The sequence below is a fragment of the Lactuca serriola genome, chromosome 1 (assembly GCF_051521515.1).
Source record: "Lactuca serriola cultivar US96UC23 chromosome 1, Lser_US96UC23_V15, whole genome shotgun sequence".
NCBI classification, from domain to species: domain Eukaryota; kingdom Viridiplantae; phylum Streptophyta; class Magnoliopsida; order Asterales; family Asteraceae; genus Lactuca; species Lactuca serriola.
In genome coordinates this window covers 44,981,480-45,004,605 of record NC_136408.1, presented here as the reverse complement: position 1 = coordinate 45,004,605, position 23,126 = coordinate 44,981,480, and the positions used below count along the sequence as shown (strand labels likewise).

General features: G+C 33.1%; 2 protein-coding genes and 1 long non-coding RNA gene across 4 annotated transcripts; 2 read left to right on the top strand and 1 right to left on the bottom strand.

Annotated features, from left to right (window-relative positions):
- Positions 1-7,872: 7,872 nt before the first annotated feature.
- On the bottom strand, positions 7,873-13,574 carry LOC145086586 (uncharacterized). The gene is made up of 9 exons (XR_013700509.1): positions 13,259-13,574; positions 10,520-10,598; positions 10,333-10,437; positions 10,050-10,099; positions 9,726-9,751; positions 8,764-8,886; positions 8,345-8,488; positions 8,097-8,252; positions 7,873-8,024 (listed from the first exon to the last, which is right to left on the bottom strand). It is a non-coding gene; the product is annotated as an uncharacterized LOC145086586 (long non-coding RNA).
- LOC145086579 (L-arabinokinase-like) lies at positions 12,229-13,271 on the top strand. The gene is made up of 3 exons (XM_079024396.1): positions 12,229-12,326; positions 12,417-12,519; positions 12,617-13,271. Exons 1-3 carry the CDS (start codon positions 12,259-12,261, stop codon positions 12,776-12,778), a joined length of 333 nt encoding a protein of 110 aa, XP_078880522.1. The 5' UTR covers positions 12,229-12,258; the 3' UTR covers positions 12,779-13,271.
- Positions 13,575-17,068: 3,494 nt separating the features above from the next.
- Positions 17,069-22,726, top strand: LOC145086566 (uncharacterized). Of its 2 annotated transcripts, XM_079024384.1 has the most exons (14): positions 17,069-17,335; positions 18,538-18,890; positions 18,978-19,072; positions 19,153-19,248; positions 19,370-19,681; positions 19,763-20,208; positions 20,316-20,522; positions 20,616-20,645; positions 20,720-20,767; positions 20,887-21,440; positions 21,528-21,708; positions 21,799-21,909; positions 22,012-22,149; positions 22,227-22,726. In XM_079024384.1, the coding sequence occupies exons 5-14, from the start codon at positions 19,636-19,638 to the stop codon at positions 22,620-22,622; spliced, it is 2,157 nt and encodes a 718-aa protein (XP_078880510.1). In that variant the 5' UTR covers positions 17,069-17,335; positions 18,538-18,890; positions 18,978-19,072; positions 19,153-19,248; positions 19,370-19,635; the 3' UTR covers positions 22,623-22,726. The 2 variants fall into 2 exon arrangements, with proteins under 2 accessions (XP_078880510.1, XP_078880506.1); XM_079024380.1 differs by having other exon boundaries at positions 17,070-17,335; positions 19,370-20,208.
- Positions 22,727-23,126: the final 400 nt, after the last annotated feature.

The window sequence follows — 23,126 nt, the reverse complement described above, 5'->3', positions numbered from 1 at the left end:
ATCTCAATTTTGAATCAACTTATTTTAGTCCTTACCGTGTCCAGAGCAATGACGATGAAGACACTCCTGTGACAAAGCGTCACCTGAAGGATCTGAACGACAAACTTGACACTCTCATCGCCTATGTCTCAACTTCTTCATCCGGATATTCAGAGGCTGATGTTCAAGGCATTCTTGAAACAGTGTTCAAACGACATGAGGCTTCAATTCAAAATGCAAAAGACGTTGTTGATGCTTCGACTAAATCTAGTCAGCAAGTTGTTGATGAGGTCAAATCCCTCATTCACGATGCAAAAATTTTCCTGGAATCGCTTTAGGGGGCTTCTGAGACTACTTCAAACAAGGTCAATGCTACGATTGAGTCTCTCTCCAAGACCTTTCTGGATGAACAGATGAAGTTTAACCAGCTTCGGTCTGCACTTCAAGATGATCTAGTATCTTTTCAATCCTCAGTTACAATTCGTCTTGATAAATTGCAAGAGGATTTGGCTTTTGAAAACAAAGTAATGGATGAGCTTGCTCGTCAAACTACTATGATCAAGACTCAGGGGGTTCGCTTGAGTCAAGCTCAGCGAGAAATTGATGAACTCAAATCTAAGCGCACTGTCATGAAGACTTATGTTTTTGATGTGCATGCTCTTCTTTCTAATCTCTTGGATGCTCATGACTCGGTCCTTAATATCACTATTCGCAGGCATCTCGTAGAAAAATTGCGTCCAGGTCTTGACCTTCTAAGTCGCGTTGCGGGTGTTCCGGAGTCGGTTTCAACTCCACAACAAGGGGGAGATCAGGCGACTAAAGATCAAGAACAGCAGAAACAACCCCCGAAACCATCAATAGAACTGAAGGGTAATAAAGCTTCGGGTTCTAGTAAGCATGATAAAGGTAAATGTATTTTAGAAGAAGAAGAAGAAGAGAATGAGGATGTTGCTCTCAAAATAAGAAACAGAGACAGAGAGCTGGATGAGAACTCTCGCATAGCTAAAGAGGCTGAAGAGAGGGAACGAAAACAGAAGGAAGCTCACGACCTATTAGAAAGTCGTAAAATACTTTTTCCTTTATGGACGTTGGAGCAGATGATAAAAGAAGCCATAGAATCTCCAAGCACTCATTGGCTTGAACCTGTTGTTTCGTTTGACTGTGAGAACTCTAGAAACTCGCAGTTTGATATGCCAATCACTCGCAAGGCCTTCGTGTTTCATTTCTTTGAACTGACTGTTGATATTCCTTCACCGGATCCGAATACTGATAAATAAATGATTGATTATTACATGGAGTTTGCTCAGCCTCAATATCTGACCTGGAGTGCTCAAAAGATTACCACTGTGAAGGTCATGAAGCCAACCGTTGCTGGTAAATTCATTAATGTCAAGTTCAAGGTGACAAGAGGTTCAGAAGGTTCGGTTCATGTTATTTCGTTGGCTGATCTACCGAACTTAAATCCACACGACTGGATTTTGCTATACAACATTTTGCTGACCGATAAGCAGAAGTGTGAGCCGATCATTGAGCATCTCAAGCGAATGTTTGCTTGTTATATCCATGAAGTTTCTTTAATGGATCAAGAAGTTTCATCGGTTTTGAGAAAAAGGCCAACTATCAAACCCATTGGGAAGGCTCAAGACCCGAAGAAAATGAAGTTGGGGGTGATTGATTCGCAATACAGGACTGTGATGTTTACACAAAAAGAGGGTGATAAGTTCATGTTTGCTCTTGATGATAAACATCTTTTTTCCACGTCTTGTCTTGAGCATATTATTGATCTGGTGAACCGTTGTAAACAGAACAATGCCGCAGATAAGAAGTACTTCATGGATATGCTGCGGTGGTTTATCACTTTCCGTCAAACGATTTTAGCCATCATTCCAATCGTGTATAAGACCGTAAAGAAGTCTTCTGTTGCAAAACCACAATAGGTTCTTGGCTCCACTGACACAAAGGGGGAGATTGTTGGGATTATTGTGTTGTGTTGTGGGCCTTGTTTTGTTTATCCGATATGGGCCTGTCTATACCGTGATCATAGATTAGGGTTTTATTTATATAGTGCATGCATGTATGCCGTAGATTATGGGCATTTTATTATCGTGTTTATTGCTTGTAACCCTAATAACACCTCTACAGTCGAAGTCCTTTATAGAGCTCTTCTGAGGTGTGAGGTTTAATCATTCGACATATTTTGAGCCATTCTTGTGTTCATAGCTCTATTATTGTTATTCATCTGCATAAAATTTATCGATCCTACTAGAACATTGTTCTAATAGTTTATAGCGTTATACCTCCAAGTGATCTGAAATGGAACCCCAAACTCAGATCTACTGCTTCCCCCTTTGATCCACCACCTTGATATACTCTTCATTTGCTTGGAAATGACTTTAAAATCACATAAATGCTCTTTAATGACCTCCAAATGTCCAAGAACACTCAAGGGAGGGTTAGGGTTTCGTGGTGGCTATATGAAGATGAGAGGGAGGCTGATAATTGGGGTGTTATGTTCTTTATATAGCGGCATGCTCTAAAAAATTAGGGTTTAGGGTCTCTGAGAGTACGTTGGGCGTACCTCTCGTACGTTGAGCGTACTCCTCCCCATACCCGCGATCATTTACTCCACTACTTTGGGCGTACACCAACTTACGCTTGGCGTACCCAGTCAGACACGTGCATGCTTCCCTTGCATGCATGGGACTTTCTTGCCAAACATTTCCATCAGGGACCATTTATGCCAAATTCTTTAAAGTGCTATAACTTCTTCATTCTAAGTCCGTTTCCGACGAACTTTATATCCACGAAAAGGTGGCGAGATGCCCTACGCTCCTGACCACACACCCAAGCCTTAAACCTTCTGAATAAATCTCGGGACCCTAAAAGACCAAATTTCTCATATCCTGGGCCTCCGAGACCTCCACAAAGTGCTTTTCAAAACAGGGTGTTACAACTCTCCCCACTTAAATTAGACTTCTCCCTCGAAGTCCGCTACAACTAACTACCCCCACAACCTCTAATGGTGCTTCGATACGATTGGAAATCCTTGGTGCTGAAAGGATAAAGCGTCTTTCAGCTCCCAAAATATTACACATGATCAATCCACTAATAAACACGAACACTCATTCTAGAGAAGACGATTCCACAATCCCATGCGGCACACAACCCTTTACCACCTAAAACCCAAAATCTGGAAACCTGGGTTTGGTCTGACTCCTGGGCCGACCACTCATACTATCTATTGCTAGCTCTCTTCTCATTACTACTAACGGACTATACAGCCCTGGGAACCTAAAGTTCCTACCCGAAATAGAACCATGGGTCATAATCTACTGAACCCCTGACCCTAGAACTCACCGTTGGCCCGCACCGGGTATCTTGGCCTACTTCATAGAGTAAGACCGCGTCAACCGGATCAAGCACAACATGCCATCTAATAGACCATCAGAATAAGATGTCCACATAATACTGACAATAATTTACCATGTCGTTCCTTGCCATCCACCACTTCCATAGAATACAGTCTCACAAGCGATTACCACCAACAACATACCTACCACTACCGGCCAACCAGTACAGTACTCATATCTAGCCTATACCACCCTTTGGGTGGGAATACCAATATGCCAAGTCCAAATGATCATAGGGTCCGGTCATCCTCAGGATGGAATACCCTAGATTGGAATACCAACATGTCGAATCAATTCAACCATCGTGTTGAAACTCTTAGGGTTTGTTGGCCTACCACCTCAACCGTACCGCTCCTCTTGAGCCTTCGTGCCTACGACTTTCAGTCGACCCGCACCAGGTATCTTGGCCTACAGCATAGAGCAGGACAACCTCAACCCTATCCATATATAATGTGTAGCCATAGATGATTAGGAGAAAGATCTAACCTAACGCGCTCCTATAAAATACATAATCAACACAATCTCTATAACCACAGCCTATGAATGGAATGCTCCCAATAACCTTGGATAATTCTAGCACCCGCGGTATGTTGCAACATATGTTACTTTCTGGCTAGGTACTTGGCAGATCATGCGGTCAGTTCTCGGTCCGGAAGCCCGATATGTGGTGGGCATTTTGTTACCCATTTAGCATGTTCTTATGAAGTTATCATTCCCGGGATGACTAGGACTCTTACATGTAAAAAAGGGAATGAGTTTTCTTTGATCTATTTGGAAACAATGCGTGTGGTAATTAATATGAGTACACATTGGAATATACATGCCGATAATGAGGACGATGAGCCACCACAACAAAGAGGAAGGAGGAATATGAGAGGAAGAGGAGAGAGAGATCAGCCGCTACATCAACATGAGCCCATAGGAGGAGGACCATCTCAGGATGAGACGTTGTCAAGATATTTGGACCGGATGCATGTTAGTATGAATTGGATTGGTGTTACTATGGAAAATACGGTGCAACATTTCAATATCAACCAACCACCAACTTTGGGGTACCAATGATTTCACCATCTTGGTGTGAGATGTGGTCGTGGCAACATTTTGGAACATGCACGATTGGAGAAATTGATGATGAAGGAGATGACGAATGTTGAAATTATTGCATTTTTAGTCTTTGCTATTTTTAGTGATATTTGTGTTTGTTTTTGTTTTTTGATTGTGTAACAAAACTTTGTGATGACTATGTTGCTTCCTTCCACATTTTGGTTGCTTGTTTGCAAAAAATCATGAGAGAGAATAAAGATATAGAGTTAAGAGAGTATACGAGTTAAGGCGTATTTTTTAGATTTGAGAGTAGAGACCCGCAATTTTTAATAAGTGTGGGGTTAATTTCGTAAGACAAAAAAGATTAATAATGCGGGTAGAGTTCAGTAATTATAGAGTCATAAAAGGGTCTTAATATATTAAGACAATTCAGTTGAATTGCATTTGTTAGAAGAAATTTTTGCACGTTGACACTCTGTAAGGCCCAGTTCTCACGACGTGAGCATTTATCCCTCACGTTGTGAGCTCAAAGAAGATAATACTCGGAAGTCAATTTCATGCGACACCACGTCGTGAGTTTCATACCTCATGTCATGAGTCACATATTTCTACAATTTGGAAGCCTTTTATTCCATATTCTTGTCACGACTCCCTATTATCATGACTTGCGATATCGTAAATTTGGTTATTACTCTTTCTCTCAACCATAAAATGTGGTGTATGCTTTCCCACATTACGATTCATTGCTTTGAAGATTATACACACCACACTTGTTGAAGTTGAGAGTTTCTTCTTCGCATTTTGCCGACATATTCACGTATCTCAGAAAAATCCGAGTTCCATTCACAAATTCAAGATGCTCAAGTTATCCACACTTTCCAAATCGAATTCTCCACTATTACCCGAGGGGAGTCTGTTCCCTTTTCTCCCTTTTATTGCTTTTAATTATCTTATTGCATACAATGAGGGCATTGTATGTAATAAGTGTGGGGTAGGGGGTCAAAAAAGCGAATTGCTAGAAAAATTTTAAATTTAAATTTTTAAATTTTTAAAAATTTAGAAGTAGATTTGAAATAATAATCTAAAAATTAAATATAGTGATAATTAAAAACCTTAAGTTGCTAGTGTTGCGGGAGATGATCCAATGCGAGCTTAAATGTTTAATTGAGCCAACATATGTTATAGTATATTTGTGGCTTCCCAAATCCTACTAAAAATCCATGATATATGAAAGATAATCTGGTAGTTTATATTGCATAATAAGTTTTGCAGCATGTACCTGAAATCTATCCAGGAGAGATTATGTAGTCATTGCACTTAGACTAATACCTCTAACCAATAAAGGTTGAAGTTAAGCTCCCTTGCCTAAGTATGTAGGATTTGAGCGAAAAAAGTGAGTTATATATTTAAAGAAAGAAAGAAAGAAAGAAAGAAAGAAAGAAATTACCAAAGAGTTGAAGAATTTTGGAGCTATCAAGTATGAAGATCAAAAGATCAAAATTATGAAGAATCAAAAAGTTGAAGATACCAAAAATCAAACAAAAAGGTGGTGAATTCAAAGAAATCAAAAAGCAAATATCAAAGAAGTGAAGAATTCCAAGAGCTCCATTGTGGTATCAAAGTTGTAATTTTTCTAGATTATGTATGCTTGGGTAGCTTAACCAAAAATACCTTGAGGTTAAGAAAGATTTCTGAGGATTGTTTCAGAGGGTCACAAAAAATGAGTATCGTATAAGCTAAGGGTGAAGGTTCAAAAGGATTGTGAGCATAGGCGGATACCCCTCAAATTTTTTTCGGTAGTGTAATTTTTGTTTACGAATCCTTCAAATTTTTTTGGTATAGTGTATATATACGCATCCCTTCAGTTATAAAAACAAACAAATAGTAGAGCTACTGGTTAAGGTGTTGACTTATTGAAGTAAAGCTCTCAGGTTCAATTCTTGTTGCTTACATATCATTTGTTTATTTTTGTTTTATTTTCCCAGCTATTCTATCCCATATCGCCAAACATATGTAAACCTAACCATTTTTGTCTATTATATAACCCTATTATCCTCATACTTCATTTGCTATCTACTTTGAATCCCACATTGATTCAAGTATCAAAATATACTTCAACTTCATGTTTATATAACAAGAATTGAGGTTAGCTAAGGATTCGATTAAGGTTTGAGTTTAAAACTGAAACCGAACCAGGGAAACCCAAGTACCCTGGAAAAAAAATTTGGGTTACCCTAAAATAAAATTGGGATACCCCTTTACTTTGATCCTGGCTCCGCCACTGCTTTCTTGTAACTTATTTTTTATGGAATAAGTGGCAGAATTTCATTTTATTTTACCACTTGTGTGATGTGGGATTGATTGGTATAAAGTTCAAAAAATATCATGGTGCTTTCGTTTTTCCCTATCTCACTACTACAAAAAAAAAGCATTACCGATAGCCAAAACCGTCTGTAATCCGTCACTAGTGCTCTTTACCGACAGATTTCTAACACACCAAAATCTGTCGGTATATTCTTGTCGCTAATTGTTTGTAATGGATTTCCGACGGCTATGGCTAATTTTTAGTAACAAATTTTTCCGTCAGAAATAGTAGGGGTGCAAACGGGCCGAGCCGAGCCCGAGCCTGAGCCTGACCAGGATCGGCTCGGGCTCGTTTAAGTTATATGAGGCTCGAGCTCGAGCTCGGCTCGATTCGAGCTTTCTTGTACTGAGCTTGGCTCGAGCTCGTAAATAATTATCCAAGCTCGGCTCGGGCTCGGGCTCGACTCGTTTGTTATCTGACGTGCCTAAATAAGCTTAAGCTCGGATCGAGCTCGTTAAGAAGCTCGTTTACTAATACCCTAAATCCGTAATTCCTGTAATATATTTTTATTTTAATATATAAATAATAATAAATTATATTATGTAAAGGCTCGTTTAGGCTCGCGAGCCTAATCGAGCTTAATGACATAAGCTCGAGCTCGAGCTCGTTTAATAAACGAGCTTAATATTAAGCTCGAGCTCGGCTCGGGCTCGTTTAAAATCGATTTCGAATCGAGCTTTTAACGATCCGATCCCGAGTAGCTCGCGAGTAGCTTGGCTCGTTTGCACCCCTAAGAAATAGTAACAGATCAACAACATAATATATTTTGCAACGGATTACCGACGGAGTTTGTTTGCAACGGATTACCGACAGAAAAATTTACTAACGGATTACCAACAGAATTTGAAATAACATACCAACGGATTACCGACGGAATTTGGAATAACTTACTAACAGATTACCGACGGAATCCCGAAATAACTACAAATTTGTTTCTATAACAAACTAGCGACGGATTTTGGCATTATAAAAAAATTTACAAATTAATGAAGAAATTAAAAACTAAAATTCATTACATATTCAACACAATTTTTTTAAACATACATTAAATCTATGTTTTAAAACCAACAAATATAAAGTAAATCCATAAATTTCAATCATTTGACATACATAAATGTATAAATTTCAATCCATATTGTCAAATACCATAAATTTCAATCCATATTGTCAAATATTGTCAACAGCCAATAGAGAATTCCTTCTTGATTAGCTTCTGGTTTTCACACCTATCATTGAGAGTTGTTAGCTAGAGAAATATTTATATATTGTCAAATACCATAAATGCCCTCGAATATTACCTTTTATCTTCCGGTGAATTTCTTCAAAAGATCATTCATTTTTCCAAGAAGACGGCTTTCCATGTCCTCTCGTAACTTCACCTCACTATCAAAATTGGCTTCTATTTCCTCTCATTTCTTCACTTCTCGTTCCAACATGCTCTCTAATTCATTTATCTAAAATATGGTCCAACAAACATATAATTAGTATAAAATAAATAAGGAAATAGCAACATACTTTACAATTTTATCATAATATAGACACATGCCTTCTTTGATATAAGGCATAATCATGGGATGATGAGCCATACTCATAAGGTGTCCCCGACACAACGATGTCCGGATCTGATGACCCAACGGATGTTGAATAGGGACGGGGCCATATTTCTCACACATTGCTTCTCATATTTGTCCTACAATTTGCCAAAACATAAAAATTGTTACTACTCTAAACACTTGAAAAATAATTAAATACATAAAAATTGTTACTACCCACAAAGGATCTTCCCCCTTGCCTTCTTCTACAAAAAAAAAAAAAAAAAAAAAACAAAAACAAAAACAAAAAAGCAAAAAAACAAAAAAAACAAAAAAAAAAATAAAAAACAAAAAACAAAACAAAACAAACATAGTTGTAGTTTATGCTAACCTAAAAACAAATCACTAAAATTTATTAACAAGATTCATTTACCATCTTCTTGCGGTGTTGTTCTGTTGTAATTGATCCACCTGTATGTACCGAGATGGAACCATTAACACTACTGTTACGATTTCTCTTTCCGCTCTCGGATATATTTCTCCAAGTATCAGTGTCCTATATATGTGTAGTAATAAATACAAGATATTTTATGATAAAATAGAAAGCCATGATTATTATAAGAAATTTATTATTAAGAAATAAAGGGACTTGTTCTAGTAAGAAATAGCAACCTACTTTCATGTATTAGTAAGAAATAGAGGGACTTGTTCTAGTAAGAAATAGCAACCTACTTTCATGTATTAATAATAAATAAAGGGACTTGTTCTGGTAAATTACATCTACATTTTCCTATGTTCCTAATACATCTACATTTTCATAAATTTTCAAAAAAAATTGATTATTATAAAGCATATTGTTCTTTTTGAATTTTAACAAGACTACATGCAGTCAAACACAATACAAACTATTGGGACAACTAATTGCAGTTAGTTTCTGTCCCACTTAGACTAAGTCTAATATTATAATGTTCTGTTGAATAATTTATTGTTATTATATCATATAGGGTTTTAGTTTTTGTTTTCATTTGATATTGTTAGTGATTTTCTTTTTGATGTAATTTATTTTTATTTTAGTTTTTTTCTTTATTTAAATGTTTGGCTGGAAAGAGGTTAGATTTTGTAAGAAATGCCTTAATTTTTCCTTCTTTAATATTCAATTTTGGTTGTCACTGTGATAGCATACAACTTTCGTTTAGAAATTACAACATCATATTTTGAAATCCTACATGGCATGGAAATATGGAACATAGTTATAGTTATGATTGAATGGATATTATAAAATATAAATGAAACAATAATATAAATGAATGGATATAGTGTTGTTAAGAGGATATTTTAGTTATTGTTACCATAAAGAGTTGAAAAAGAAACATGGTTTGTATGATGTATGCATACCTAGACTCTGATTTGGTGTTTTCAAACTGCAAAAAGATCAAAGAAACATAATGTCAAGAAATTTTATGAAATTTTTACTCAATTTAGCATGTGGGTATACAAAAAGATCGAATCTTTACTCAAATTTGTATGTGGGGATTCAAAAAGTATGAATCTTTATTCAATTTAGCATGTGGGTATAGAAAAAGAACGGAATTTTACTCAATTTAGCATGTGGGCATACAAAAAGAACGAATCTTTACTCAAATCTGTATGTGGGCATTCAAAAAATATGAATCTTTATTCAATTTAGTATGATGGTATACAAAAATAATGAATCTTTACCTGGCTTTAGGGAACACCTAGCAATCAAATTCCAACATCCATGAAGCAACCTAGAAGGTGAGAATCCATAAGATTTGTGATTTACCCTTTTTTATTACTTATATCAATTATTTCAATAAATGAAAAGTTGATTGTTATTGTAGCATATACCCTGAGAAATTTTCTGGATGGGGTTCAAGTAGATATGATGATGACATGTGTCAAATGGATGATGATGATATAATGGTTGTTTTATACTTCTTTCAGTGTGGTTCACCTCATCATAGATAAGTTAAAATTTTACCTTCGGGAATATCCGCTGCAATGACTGCAATCTCAGCAAGCAACCATAGGCAATACTTCACAAATATTGGGTATTCAGCCTTGCATACTTCTGATAGATGCTTCCCTAAAGAAAAAATCTCATTAATTTCTTGACATATAATATCTCAATAAGAAAATAAATTCATAGAATGAATTCTTAGACTTACCCGTGCATACTCCTAAATTTGCAGCAAGAGATTGAATCACAAGTGCAAAGATTAATCCAATTAAAATCACCCAAAGTAGCTGGAAACATAAAAGCATTCAATGATCAAGCTGAAAACATAAAAGCATCGCCTAAACCAAATTTGCAAGAGAAAATTTTTTGGGACCAAAATTGAAAACATCAATTATACTCGGGGAATGAAAATGCAATTTACTCTATTACATTACACTCAGGTACTCAATGTTGAAGCCGATTTAGAAATATCTTTGGCCCAGGCTATGCAAACTTGACCAGTTGACCCTATATCTAACATCATCGATCACATTTGGAAAGGTTTTTTGCACAAAGAGTAAACCAAACTGTAATGCATGTACATGCCAGTTGAAGGGTATTTTGGGAAATAGTGTGCACCAATTATTGAGGAACCAACAACACCTGAGCTAGAGGCTGTGGAATTATCAATAAAAGACATTGATGATCAATACTATGAGGATTCACAAGTGGTTAGACGAACTACTTTGGTAAGAATCCTTTAGTTTTGAGTTGCACATGATATAGATATACACTCTAATAATCAAATAAAACCATTAAGCTATATGTCTATTTTCATCATAGATACCATGTAGAAGTAGTAGAATTAGAACAGCAACATGAAGGCGTTTCTCTATACACCCTATATTAAATTCTAGAGTAAATTACGTCTTTCGTCCTTGTGGTATAGTGGTTTGTCAGATATGGTCCAAATATGAATCATTTTGATTTTTTTGATCCCATTTGTATGACATTTTTCACCTTTAAAACTTTGAAGCTTTTTGATTAAAATTTGTACATGTTGCAGTGCACTGATGGACTCTGTGGGGTGTGAAAAGTGTCGTCTTTGGGGAAAACTTCAGGTTCTTGGTATTGAAACCCATACCCATTTGTAAGTATTATATATTTTTATTTTTCAATTTTTCCCAAGAAATGTTAGATTTTTATTCATATGTTTGTTACAAAGAAGTGAAGTAATTGCTCTAGTTAATTTACTAAATCGGCTATCAGAATCTCTTATGTTCGTTAATAAAATGGGGACTCCTCCCGCTAAAGAAATAATCAGCAGACCTATTATAAAATGGGGATTGTTGTAAGTGGCTTATTGGTAAATTTCTCTATTTTTTCTATTTTATATTTTGGGTTTTCAAGTGGCCAAAATCTAACCAACAATTGTTATTGTCAACAAAATATAAACAAAAGTGTAAATTAGGTTTTTTTTAGTAATACATGGTGAAGAAATTACATCTATGTTTTCCTATGTTCCTATTATAAAGCATGGTGTTCTTTTTGAATTTTAACAAGACTACATGAAGTCAAATACAATACAAACTGTTGGGACAACTAATTGCAATTAATATTGTCATTGTCAACTAATATTGTTATGTTCAAGAACACTATTTAGAATCATAACAACACCAAATCAACAAGATTGCATTTTAAAAATGAAACCAGAATCATACATGACTTCAAGGTTCTTGAAGGAAAACATGAAGTGATAGGGGCAAAATGGTCACCTTCATTATCTTAACAGATGAGATGATGACTTAAAGACTCTGATGTGAAACTATTAATTGGACCATATCCATATGAATCGAAGGACTCAAACGTAATTTCCCTAAAAAATGAGTTGGATTATATTGTCAGGTGTCATATGGATCAGAATTGAGCAACCGTGGTTCCACATTTGACATGGACTAATTAGATTTCATGGATGGTGATCAACCCATTTCATATGAAAAAGCCAAAGGTTACTTTGCTCGTGATCCATCACAAAGGTAATTCTTTATTTTCTTCTACAAATTATATCTGTTTTTCACATAAAAAAAATTACAGTTATACGGACATAAACATCTTTTATTTTTCAGATGGACTGTATATGTTGTTGGTAGTTTCTGGTTTTCAAACCATAAATTTTGTTTCCAAGGGTTAAATATCAGTTCAAGGGATCTCGCGATCCTCTGTCAAAAGGTATATATAATAAAACACCAATTTTGTTCATAAACTTCTATAAGATTTGTTTCACTTATCTTTATATTATATATTATATATTATTATTATTCAAAAGGTGGAAAACTCTGTTGTTGGAGCTCCAAGTGGCGTGATCGATCAAAGGGCTTCTGCACATGGTGAAGGTAACAAGCTTCTTGCAATGATTTGCCAGGTAGATAATAAATATGTGAAGAGACAGGTAGATAATAAATTGTGGAGATTAGAGATCATTGTATGAATTAATTGGAGCAAACGAGGACAGATCACAGGAGAAGATTAACTACAAGGTATGTATTAAAATAATATTTATCATCTATTTATCCTATCTTTTTAAGGCACTTTTGTATGACCATTATACCCCCTCCAGCAGAAAGGAACACATGTCATCTAACTATGCAATCCAATTTTCACATTGTGAAAACAGGGGACCTACAAAGTAGGGAACACGAGTTTATTTTACTGCACTTAAACTAAGCATCGGGTCCCTCACCTCATTTCCTTTGGGTATTAATCCCCACAATTCTTAAGACTTAATGAATCCAATATCATAATTTTGGCCTCTGAAAGTTGGATGAAGAATTTATAGCTTTCTCATATATAAACTAACATAAATTATCAAACGGTGACGAAAATACTAACGGCATAACAATTTGTGATATATAAAATGTGAATCATCTTAATCATGTAATAGAAAAAATAAGTTAGGTTTTTTTTTTACCAAAACTTGAGTGAAAAAAAGCTGAAATCGGATTCAATGGTAAGGTCCACCAGCTACAGCAACAACTTCGACAATGGTGGTGACGACAAGAGACTGAGGCGATGCTGGTTGTCGTTGGTGGGTTGCAGGTCGGACAGGCAGCAGGAGGGAGAAGTATGTTGCGTCGACGGCTTTGGAGGAGCCGGAGGGTTTTGCTTCCGACGACGATGGTGGAGGCGATGATGGAGGCGGAGGCAGAGGTAGTCGCCGGTTGGTTGCAGATCAGAGATGCTAGGAGGAGCTCTAATCGCAGATCGGGGGAATAGAAGAGGGAAAGTGAGACTAGGAAATAACATATTTACGAAAGTGCCCCAAGTATTTAAAAAATAAAAAAAGAAAACCGAATTTCAATAACGGATTTGCGACAGAATTTCAATTTTGTTGATTTCCGTCGGTAAACTATCGATACACCGTAACGGATTACCGATCAATTTCATTATGTCGCAAAAACGTTGCAAAAGCGTCGCTAATATCCTAATAATTCATCTGTCGGAAATTCGTTTCTTTTCCGACAGATTTTTTCCACCGCTAAAATTTCGTCGCTATTGCTCTGTTTTCTAGTAGTGTTTGTAACTTGCTTTATATGACATAAATAACAATTTACTTTTCATTTTTTTGACCATCTGTGTGTCAACGGAAGAAAGTTCAAAAATAGTATCGTACTTTCGTTTATTCGAGATATGAACTTACTTTTAATGGCAGAAATAACAACTTATTTTTCATATTTCAAACCAGATGTAGATAACGGGTTGAAAGCTCAAAATTTAGCAAGTTAATTCTTTAGCATCACGAGTTAAAATAAACCAAATTAAACTAGGTGATGTTAGTACATTATTAGCATCATAAGTCTTGATTTTTAACAAACGGTTTCTATCATATATGTTAGATTTTTTTTTTTACCAAAATGAAATCATTTTATTTAAGACCCATCTATTCTAACGAATGAAGGGGTTTTTTTTTTTTTTTTTCAATTTGTCATACTCTTATTCAAATTGTCAAATATTATTTTATGGTTATTTTGAATTAAGTTTTTTCCACATGTTATTTTATGAGTTTTTTATTTTATTAAATTCAATATAATATTTTAATTTAATAATTGCAATAAATGGATATCAATTTCATTAATAAACTTACCTTTTAATTTCAAAATTTCCAAAATTAAAGCTTGTTAGTTTCTTTTGTTTATTTATTTAAATTTAAAAGATAAAAAAAGATATAATAACTCATTATTTTTCTTGTTTTCTTATAAATTCAAACTTCTCAGATATTTAGAGTGTTATATTTAACTTTTTCTTTTTAAATTAACCTATTTAATAAATGAGACTCACAACTAGGCTGTAAACGAACCAAACGAATACGAACAAGAATTTGTTCATGTTCGTTCGTTCAAGTTAGCTGAACAACAAACGAACACGAACGGATAAATGAACGAGATTTTCTTGTTCATGTTCGTTCGTTTAAAAAATTACATTGTTCATGTTCGTTCGTTTATTTTCGTGAACATGCTAAACGAACATAAACGAATAAACATAAGCAAACAAATATTAAAAAAAAAACACAATCGAACATATATGAACATATAATATAGTAATATAAAAAAAAATTAAATATAAATAAACTTCAACGAATGAACATAAGCGAACGTAAACGAACATCATAAACGAACGTTCACGAACATAAATGAACGAACGAGACCATTGTCATGTTCGTTCATTTAACTAAACAAGCAATAACTTTTGTTAATGTTCGTTCATTTATTAAATAAACGAACTTCCCGCCGAACAGTTCACGAACGGTTTTCCGAACGTTCAGTTCGTCTACAACCCTACTCACAACTAGTGTAATTATATTTTAAGAATAAATATAACCACTAAGTAAAATATTTAGTGATTTACGAAAACTAACTTATATGGTAGTTTTATTTACCAAGTTTATTGCTCTACATATTACCAAATATATTGCATTAATTTGGAAAAAAAAGAAACTACAATATATGCTAATGTACATCAGCAATAATATTTTTAATACTTAAAATACATGTCGGATTAATATGATTTTAAAACACAAATAACATAGATATGATAGGTATATTTAAGAACGTTTAATAGTTTTTCTTTTTCATAAATTAATGAAAATTGATCAATCAAATACAAGTATAAGCAAAATTTTGTTTACAAAAAGTTGTATATATTTTTGCAAGATAAAGAAAAAGGATTTACGGACTTTAGAAGATTTTTTTAGCCAATTTTATCCTCATAATTAATGAGTTCTATGGTCTGATCTTATAAACGTAAGAACACCATTCACCGAAGTTAATTAATCACCGTTTAAAAACTATTCGTCGTAGCTGCTTTGTGCGGACAAACAACATATATATATATATATATATATATATATATATATATATATATATATATATATATATATATATATATATATATATATAAGCTCAGGGAATATGTGGTAGTCGTGTACCTAAGCTTATATATAGAACCCTCCAAACAATGTAGTTTTGATCCATTTATATCTAAACTAATCATGATATCTCTTTTACTATTATTCCTTGATCACGTGACTTACTAAATCGATCTAATTTATGTTCATTTTCTTCATTGTGTTTAAGAACTTAAAGCATTAAAAGTCGTGACCATTTAATCAACTTTACTAAATTCTAAAAAGAAACTAATAGAATAAAAGATAAAAGAAGAAAATGTCAAAACTCAATCAAGCTTTTAACAAAATCATTGGATATAGTTATTCAAGTGAAAGACAAAACGATTGAGTTATATTCCTTAAAAAATATTAGTCTTTTATTTTCTTTATAAACTTCAATAATTATTTGCAATAAAAATATACATATAATTGATCTTTTCATTCCATAATTGAACTTAATTTAATGGTATTCTATTAAAGCAAAACTAAGAGAAAATGAAACCGGATTTGTTTTGTTTAAAACTACGCCGTTTAAAAGGTTATATACCTAAGCTTAGGTACATAACACCCACATATTCACTATTCCCTATATATACATACATACATATATATATATATATATATATATATATATATATATATATGTATATATATATATATATGTGTGTGTGTGTGTGTCTGTGTGTGTATGTGTGTGTGTCTATATATATATATATATATATATATATATATATATATATATATATATATATATATATATATATATATATATATATATAAGTTTAGGTATCCAAACCCACCATAATACAAAGTTTTGTTTGATATATTCATTATAATGTTCTTAAACTTCAACTCCAAACTTGATTTACTTTCAAGATTTTTAAAAGTTCACTTTATTTTCCTCTTACATCACATGTTTTTGTCGAACACCTACCAGGCTATATATATATATATATATATATATATATATATATATATATATATATATATACTACGCTTAAAATAGAAAATTATGTAAGAGGAAGATAAATGTTAAATTTATAAAAATCTTGGAAATAAATCTAGTTAGAAGTAAAATTATAAGTACATTGGACAATTACAATGTATATATATATATATATATATATATATATATATATATATATATATATATATATATATATATATATATATATATAGGGAAAGGATCAAATGAGAAGGCCTAAAAGGTTGAGAACGCGAGAACAAATCTGGTACATTAAATATTTATAATCTAAGGATGTCATTAATCATTAATTTAAAGAAATTAATAAATGAATTTAATTTTTTTTTTAATTAAAAAAATATATAAAAGGGTATTCAAGTAATTTTATGATGTCATCCAATTTGAATATATTGGGTAAGTTTGAAAATTAAAAGAAACCGTTCCTATGTTTTAGTAATCACAGATAACTTCTAATGTTTTGGATGATTCGATCATATCTTGAAAGAAAAATAGCGTCACAGATAAACGATTATAACACATTCGATTAATATTGTTCATCCGTGAAGAGTTATTTTGCATTCTGAACTTTGTGAAGCGTCTAGGTGGAGGAATGTCGTCGTTGATCAATCGAAGTGGAAGAAGTAAGTTTTCTAATCTTTATTGAATTTCGATTGACTGGAAAACGAGTGTATTAGTGTGTTTAGGTTTTTATAATGTGTACATTTGACGATTCTTAAAACCCTAGAAGTTGGGTCGTTCGTTTTTTCTTTATATCGTCGATTATGAACTGTAGTTAGTCTTCATCTCTGATGATTGTTGTTTTAAATGTTTTGTTTCACAAATAACACGTTGGTGTATTTGATTGTTAAAATGAAAACGGTAATTATAGATGAGTTCCGAATTTACGGTATTGTGATATTGAATGTGCTTAAAAATCAATAGTTTATGATTGTGTTTGATAGTTATAATATGCATATAAATGTGTAATCGGAGTCGACTACTTTGAAGTGTAATAAGGTTACGTAAACCCAAAAATAAGGGCTTTTTTTTACATCATAAGTAGCACAGGAAGAGTAATTGATGTTAGTATTCGATTGTGAATGTTTTTTAGTTGACAAATAATAGTGAATTGTAAGAATGTCATTCATTAATAATGATTACTTGTAAAATCCGATTGTGCGACAGAAGTACTTTTAGTATTAATCCTTGTTGTTGGTTGTATGTTTTGTATATTGTTAAATTGATATTCAGTTGTGAATGGGTACTTTATTGAGTATGTATGTGGTTTTGATCCTGTACATGATTTTGTATGTAAAGATTAATGATGTAGGAGTGCCAACTGTTTTATGTGGGTAAGTTAATTGCACTGTTTGTTTCTTGATGATTGTTGTAAACATTACTCTGGTTTTGGGGAGAAGAGGAGTAATTGATGTTTAGTATTCGATTGTGAATGGTCTTTATTAGAAAAATAATAACGAAGGGTATAAATGTCATTTATTACTACTGATTACATGTAAAATCCGATTGTTTTTAGACATAAGTACTTTTTCTAGTATTATTCCTTGTTGTTGGTTGTATGATTTGTATATTGTTAAAGACATAGTCATTTGTGAATATATACTTTGTTGAGTATGTTTTGTATGTAAAGAATAATGATGTATGAGTCCCAACTGTTTTACGTGAGTAAGTTAACTACACTGTTTCTTTATTGATGATTATTGTAGACATTCCTCTGTTTTTTGGGTATGTGTTTAATGTAGACTGTATAATGGATGATTATTTGAGTTGTTAATGATTCAATTCTGAGTTATAAATGATTAAGGTATATTAATGCTATTATTAGGTAGAAAGAAAAGCGAGAGGATATTACTAAAGACGGCATTCAGCAAATTCACTAATGAAGAATCCAATCCATTGCTTATTGATATTGAAGATGCAGACAATGAAGGAAATGAACTAGTACAACCTCAGATTAGAAGAGAAGGACAGAAGAAGTTTTCAACACCTAAGAAGAAAACTAAAAATCAAACTGGTGGTGATGATGATTATTTGAAATTTAAAATTTTAAATATCAATTTGAATCTATAGTGATTATGTGTCTTATTTTTTGGACAGGTGTGGGGGAACGTGTTAATCGCACACCAGCTCATTCAATGCGAAGGGATCTTAAAGTTGTAGTTTTGAGCTCAAATTCAAGTAATGTACTTGTTTAGAAATAAATTTATTTAGAGTTTGATGTTGTAGTTAGTTTTAATAACTTGTTTGTTTTGTATTTATTAATAGTAAAAAAAAACAGGAAACCCAAAGTCAATGTGAAGAAGTTTGATGGAGGAAATTCAAGGTTTTCTAAAGCTAAAAAAAATATACAGAAAAAAAAGGTATGAATGATGATTTCATGAAATGTAACTTGTATATTAAAGTATCTTCTTTGATGATTATGTTGTCTAATTATTGACAGGTTTCATTGAAAGTTATGACTTGACAGAAGACAGTGTACTAAATAGGGAAAATGAATTGAGAACAAAAAGACGTTTTGATAGATGTAAAACAAAAGGTGATGAAGTTGTTGTTATAAATTCATTTTCAGTTATTGTTATTTTCTTTAATAAATTTAGTATGGCATTGGTTTGTTAATTTATTTATAATCATTTATTGTGTTAAATTTGTCTTAACAGGAAAAGAGAATGTTACTGTCAAGAACCTTGACGAAGATGAAGACTCTGATTTTGAAGCTAACATAACTGTGGTAACAAGGAAAAAGAGAAGGCATCATACTTCATTCAAAGATGATGACAAAGAAAATGTGAAGAAATTTAAAAGACAAAGGAATAAAGAAGGAAATGTATTGAAGCCAAGAAAACATCCTAAAGTTGTAGCAAGTGGTGCAGAAGAAGCTAAGCGAATACAAGTACGGACATCTCCAAATGTTTTGTACAATTGTATGCATAACCTTAGCAAGGAACAGGAAGCTTATATTTCTTCTATTGGTCTGGGGCATTTGTTGAAGATGAAAGTGGATGGGTGTGCATCAATTATGGGGCATTATATTGTCAGGAATTTTAACGCAGATAGGATGGTACTCAAACTTCATCATGGAGAGATACCAATCAATCGGCAAGTTATTCACGAAATGTTGGGTCTGCCTCTGGGACATGTTACAATAAAGTCTATGCCTTATAGAGAAGTCACAGATGACACGATAACTGTTTGGAGAAAACAATTCGAAGATGAAGATAATATTAGACCAAGGGCAGTTCAACAAGTTATTATGCAGTCAACACGTGTGGATTTAATGTTTAAAGTAAACATCTTTGTCCTGTTGTGTAATACACTAGGTCAGTCGATGAGCATGGGCACATGTGACCTGTCGATGTTATCAAAAGTCACGAAAGATCTGGATCTAAGTGACATTGATTGGTGTGGATATGTTTTTGATTGCCTTAAGGAGACAAAAAGTGCGTGGAATCCGAACAGCAAAAAAGGATTCTATGTTGGGCCAATTATATTACTGCTGGTAAGATTTGTTTTAAATTAAACTGTCATTCAATATTTGTAGCCTTATGTGTGCAGATTCATTAAAGTGTATTTAAGTAATACATTTTTTATTTGTCTTTGTTGTAGTTGCTATACGTAGAAAGTGTTCGATGCGATTCAGTGAAGATTGTACGATGCAGACCAGCAATATGTTGTTGGAGTGTTGATAAACTACATGAGCGAGAAAGAGTAGAGTGTAGGACAATTGGTCTGGGTATGGGTGAATTGCAAGATCCATTTCAATTCGTCAATGAAGCATCGGGAACTGGTAATGTAGGGCAAGAAAAGGTTCAGGTAATATTTTATTGTATTGAACAATGCATATGAAATTTATTATTTGTTTATTTGGTATAGTATAAATTAATTACATTCATAAATTATTGACAGGGAAATGATGCAGGAGATGTAAGGTGTAAGGTAGTAATATAATATAATCATAACTAAATAATAAGTTATTAGTACAACAACTAATATTGTGTTGCTTTTCGTAGGGAAATCATGGAGATGATATTTTTAGTGGAAGTGGGGAAAGTGTTGAGGTAGTTAACTACCTATTCACATTTGAATAATGAGTTTCTACAGTATTAATTAATACTAACTGACATATTAATATTTTTATTTGGTTTGTAACGTAATTCTATTGTGGTGACCTAATTAGACAACTGTTAAAACAATAAAGGAGATGTACGACATGATATTGCAGCAAAAGAAAGTGTTGGAAGACAAAATAAATGATGCTGTCAAGAAATATCCTGATAATCAGTTGGTCAAAGAATGGAAAAACAAAGTAAATCATTTGTTTACTGAAGTTTCTGCATCAGAGGAACCAGAACAGTCTCAATGGTGGTATGATAACGAGGCTGAAATTGAACGTACGTTGATTCTAGCTACAACTAACAAACAGTTTGACAACTCCCCGATAGCAAAATGTAGTATTCAAATGTCACAGGAATATGCAGATTTTGCGAATAGATCTGGAACAAAATCTTTTAAGAATACACCACCATCTAAAATGGAAATGCCAATTCCTTTGTCTATAGTACCATTCAACAAAGATGAACATTGGGTTAGTAGAAGAGGGTACAGGCCTCGCATGAAATCCGAATATCTGAAATCTCCTTACGTTATACGGGCTGTTGATATCATCAAAGGAGTTCCACGGCAGGAAAAACGTGTAACAGAATGGATATTCTCTCTCCAGGGAGATCCAAAGTAAGTTGCATTTAAAATATTTTTAAAATTACTTAATTTTATTGTTTGCTTATTAAAAATAGTATTAATTTTTCACGTCTATTGCAGTGATATAGTTTTCCACACTCTGGATGGGTTTTCTGCTCAGAGGTTTCATATGGAAAGTTTCTTTCCAACATGTGAACTATTTGGTCATGTCATTGATTGTTGGAGTCAAGTGTTGAATCTTGATGAAAGTAAGCGTGCACCTGAATCGCCCCTGAGAGTTTATTGCAAGACAGACGTGACGGTATAAGTTAATATTGTTCAATGTTGATTATATTATTTTTTAAATACAAACATATAAAAAAGTTAATGAGTTTTTAAATTTCGATCACAGAATTCGTATCTAGAAAGTGGTTTAACAGAAAGTCAACGTAAAGATAAATTCATTGAGAATTTGGTGCTTTCTGTTGAAGATATGGACGCAAGCCTACGTTTTGTTGGACTGGTAAGAGATATATCTCCACAGTTTACTTACATGTGTATTTATCATTGATCAAATATGAATATTAAAAAAAGTGAATACAATTGTAATTAATAAACGTTGCAGCTTTTCCTACCAATCATCCGTTCCTTCCACATTTTCCTTTTTGTGATCAATCTACAACAACCAGAGTTTGTAATCGTTGACAACAGCAAAGTTGATGATCCTGATGGTGAGAGATATGGTCAGTTGCCCCAAATCATTGTAAGTGATTAATAAAAATTACTTGACATACTTAATAAAATTTAATATGTGTTGACAATGTTTTTTTACATTTTCAGAAAGAGTACATAGTTGATTACTTAAAATCTCAGAATCATCCAAAAGCTGAGATGTTTTCACATGTGATGCCACATAGACTGGAAATGCCTTGGAGAACAATAAACAACAGCATTGATTGTGGTGTGTTTACGATGCGTCACATGGAAACATATATGGGTGGAGGTATGAATGAGTTTAAAGCTGGATTCAAGAACGAGTCTTCTGCACAAGATGATCAACTTGTTAAACTGAGGACAAAGTATTTATACAAAATCCTCACTCATGAATATAATGTTCAAAATGATTATGTGTTGCAAAAGGTTGATGAATTCCACAAGATTCCTTCAAAACAACGTTCTCAAATGTTGGCCATTGCAAAGGAAGAAATTCACAGGAGATTGGATGTTTTAAGTTAGTTGTTTTAAAAAAGTTATTTTAGTTATGACTTTAATGGTTTCTTTTGGATGGATTAAAAACAATGCTTTTGTATGCTAAGGATGTTAACTTGGGTTGCTGAACGTACAATACTTACTTTTGGTTTGCTAATTTTAGTAATGGACTAGTGATATTTTAGTATTTATATTTTTACATTAACATTTGAATAATTAAGTTATCTTAGAAAATGATGATTAACATTGATGGTATAGTTTTACTGTATATTCAGTAATGATTCTAACTAACAAAAATTTGTCAATATGCTATTTTACTATGAACAAACAATCATAATTTTTAATAGTTAAAGTGAACATATCTATATTATATAATGATTGTTGGTTGGTTTATATCTTAATGTATGTTGTTATTTAAATATTGAATAATAGCTTAAACACTTATTTGAAGTATTCCTAACATATTATACTTTAGTTCAACCTACATACATACTTTTGGTTTGCTAATTTTAGTAATGGACTAGTGATATT

Bases quoted from the DNA above. Each gene is read 5' to 3' on its own strand.
- LOC145086579 (XM_079024396.1), top strand. From the start codon at position 12,259: ATGGATGGTGATCAACCCATTTCATATGAAAAAGCCAAAGGTTACTTT. The intron at 12,327-12,416 runs GTAATTCTTTAT...TTTATTTTTCAG, and splicing joins GCTCGTGATCCATCACAAAG to ATGGACTGTATATGTTGTTG. The intron at 12,520-12,616 runs GTATATATAATA...ATTATTCAAAAG, and splicing joins TCGCGATCCTCTGTCAAAAG to GTGGAAAACTCTGTTGTTGG.
- LOC145086566 (XM_079024380.1), top strand. From the start codon at position 19,636: ATGCATAACCTTAGCAAGGAACAGGAAGCTTATATTTCTTCTATTGGT. The intron at 20,523-20,615 runs GTAATATTTTAT...AATTATTGACAG, and splicing joins TAGGGCAAGAAAAGGTTCAG to GGAAATGATGCAGGAGATGT. The intron at 21,709-21,798 runs GTATAAGTTAAT...TTTCGATCACAG, and splicing joins ATTGCAAGACAGACGTGACG to AATTCGTATCTAGAAAGTGG.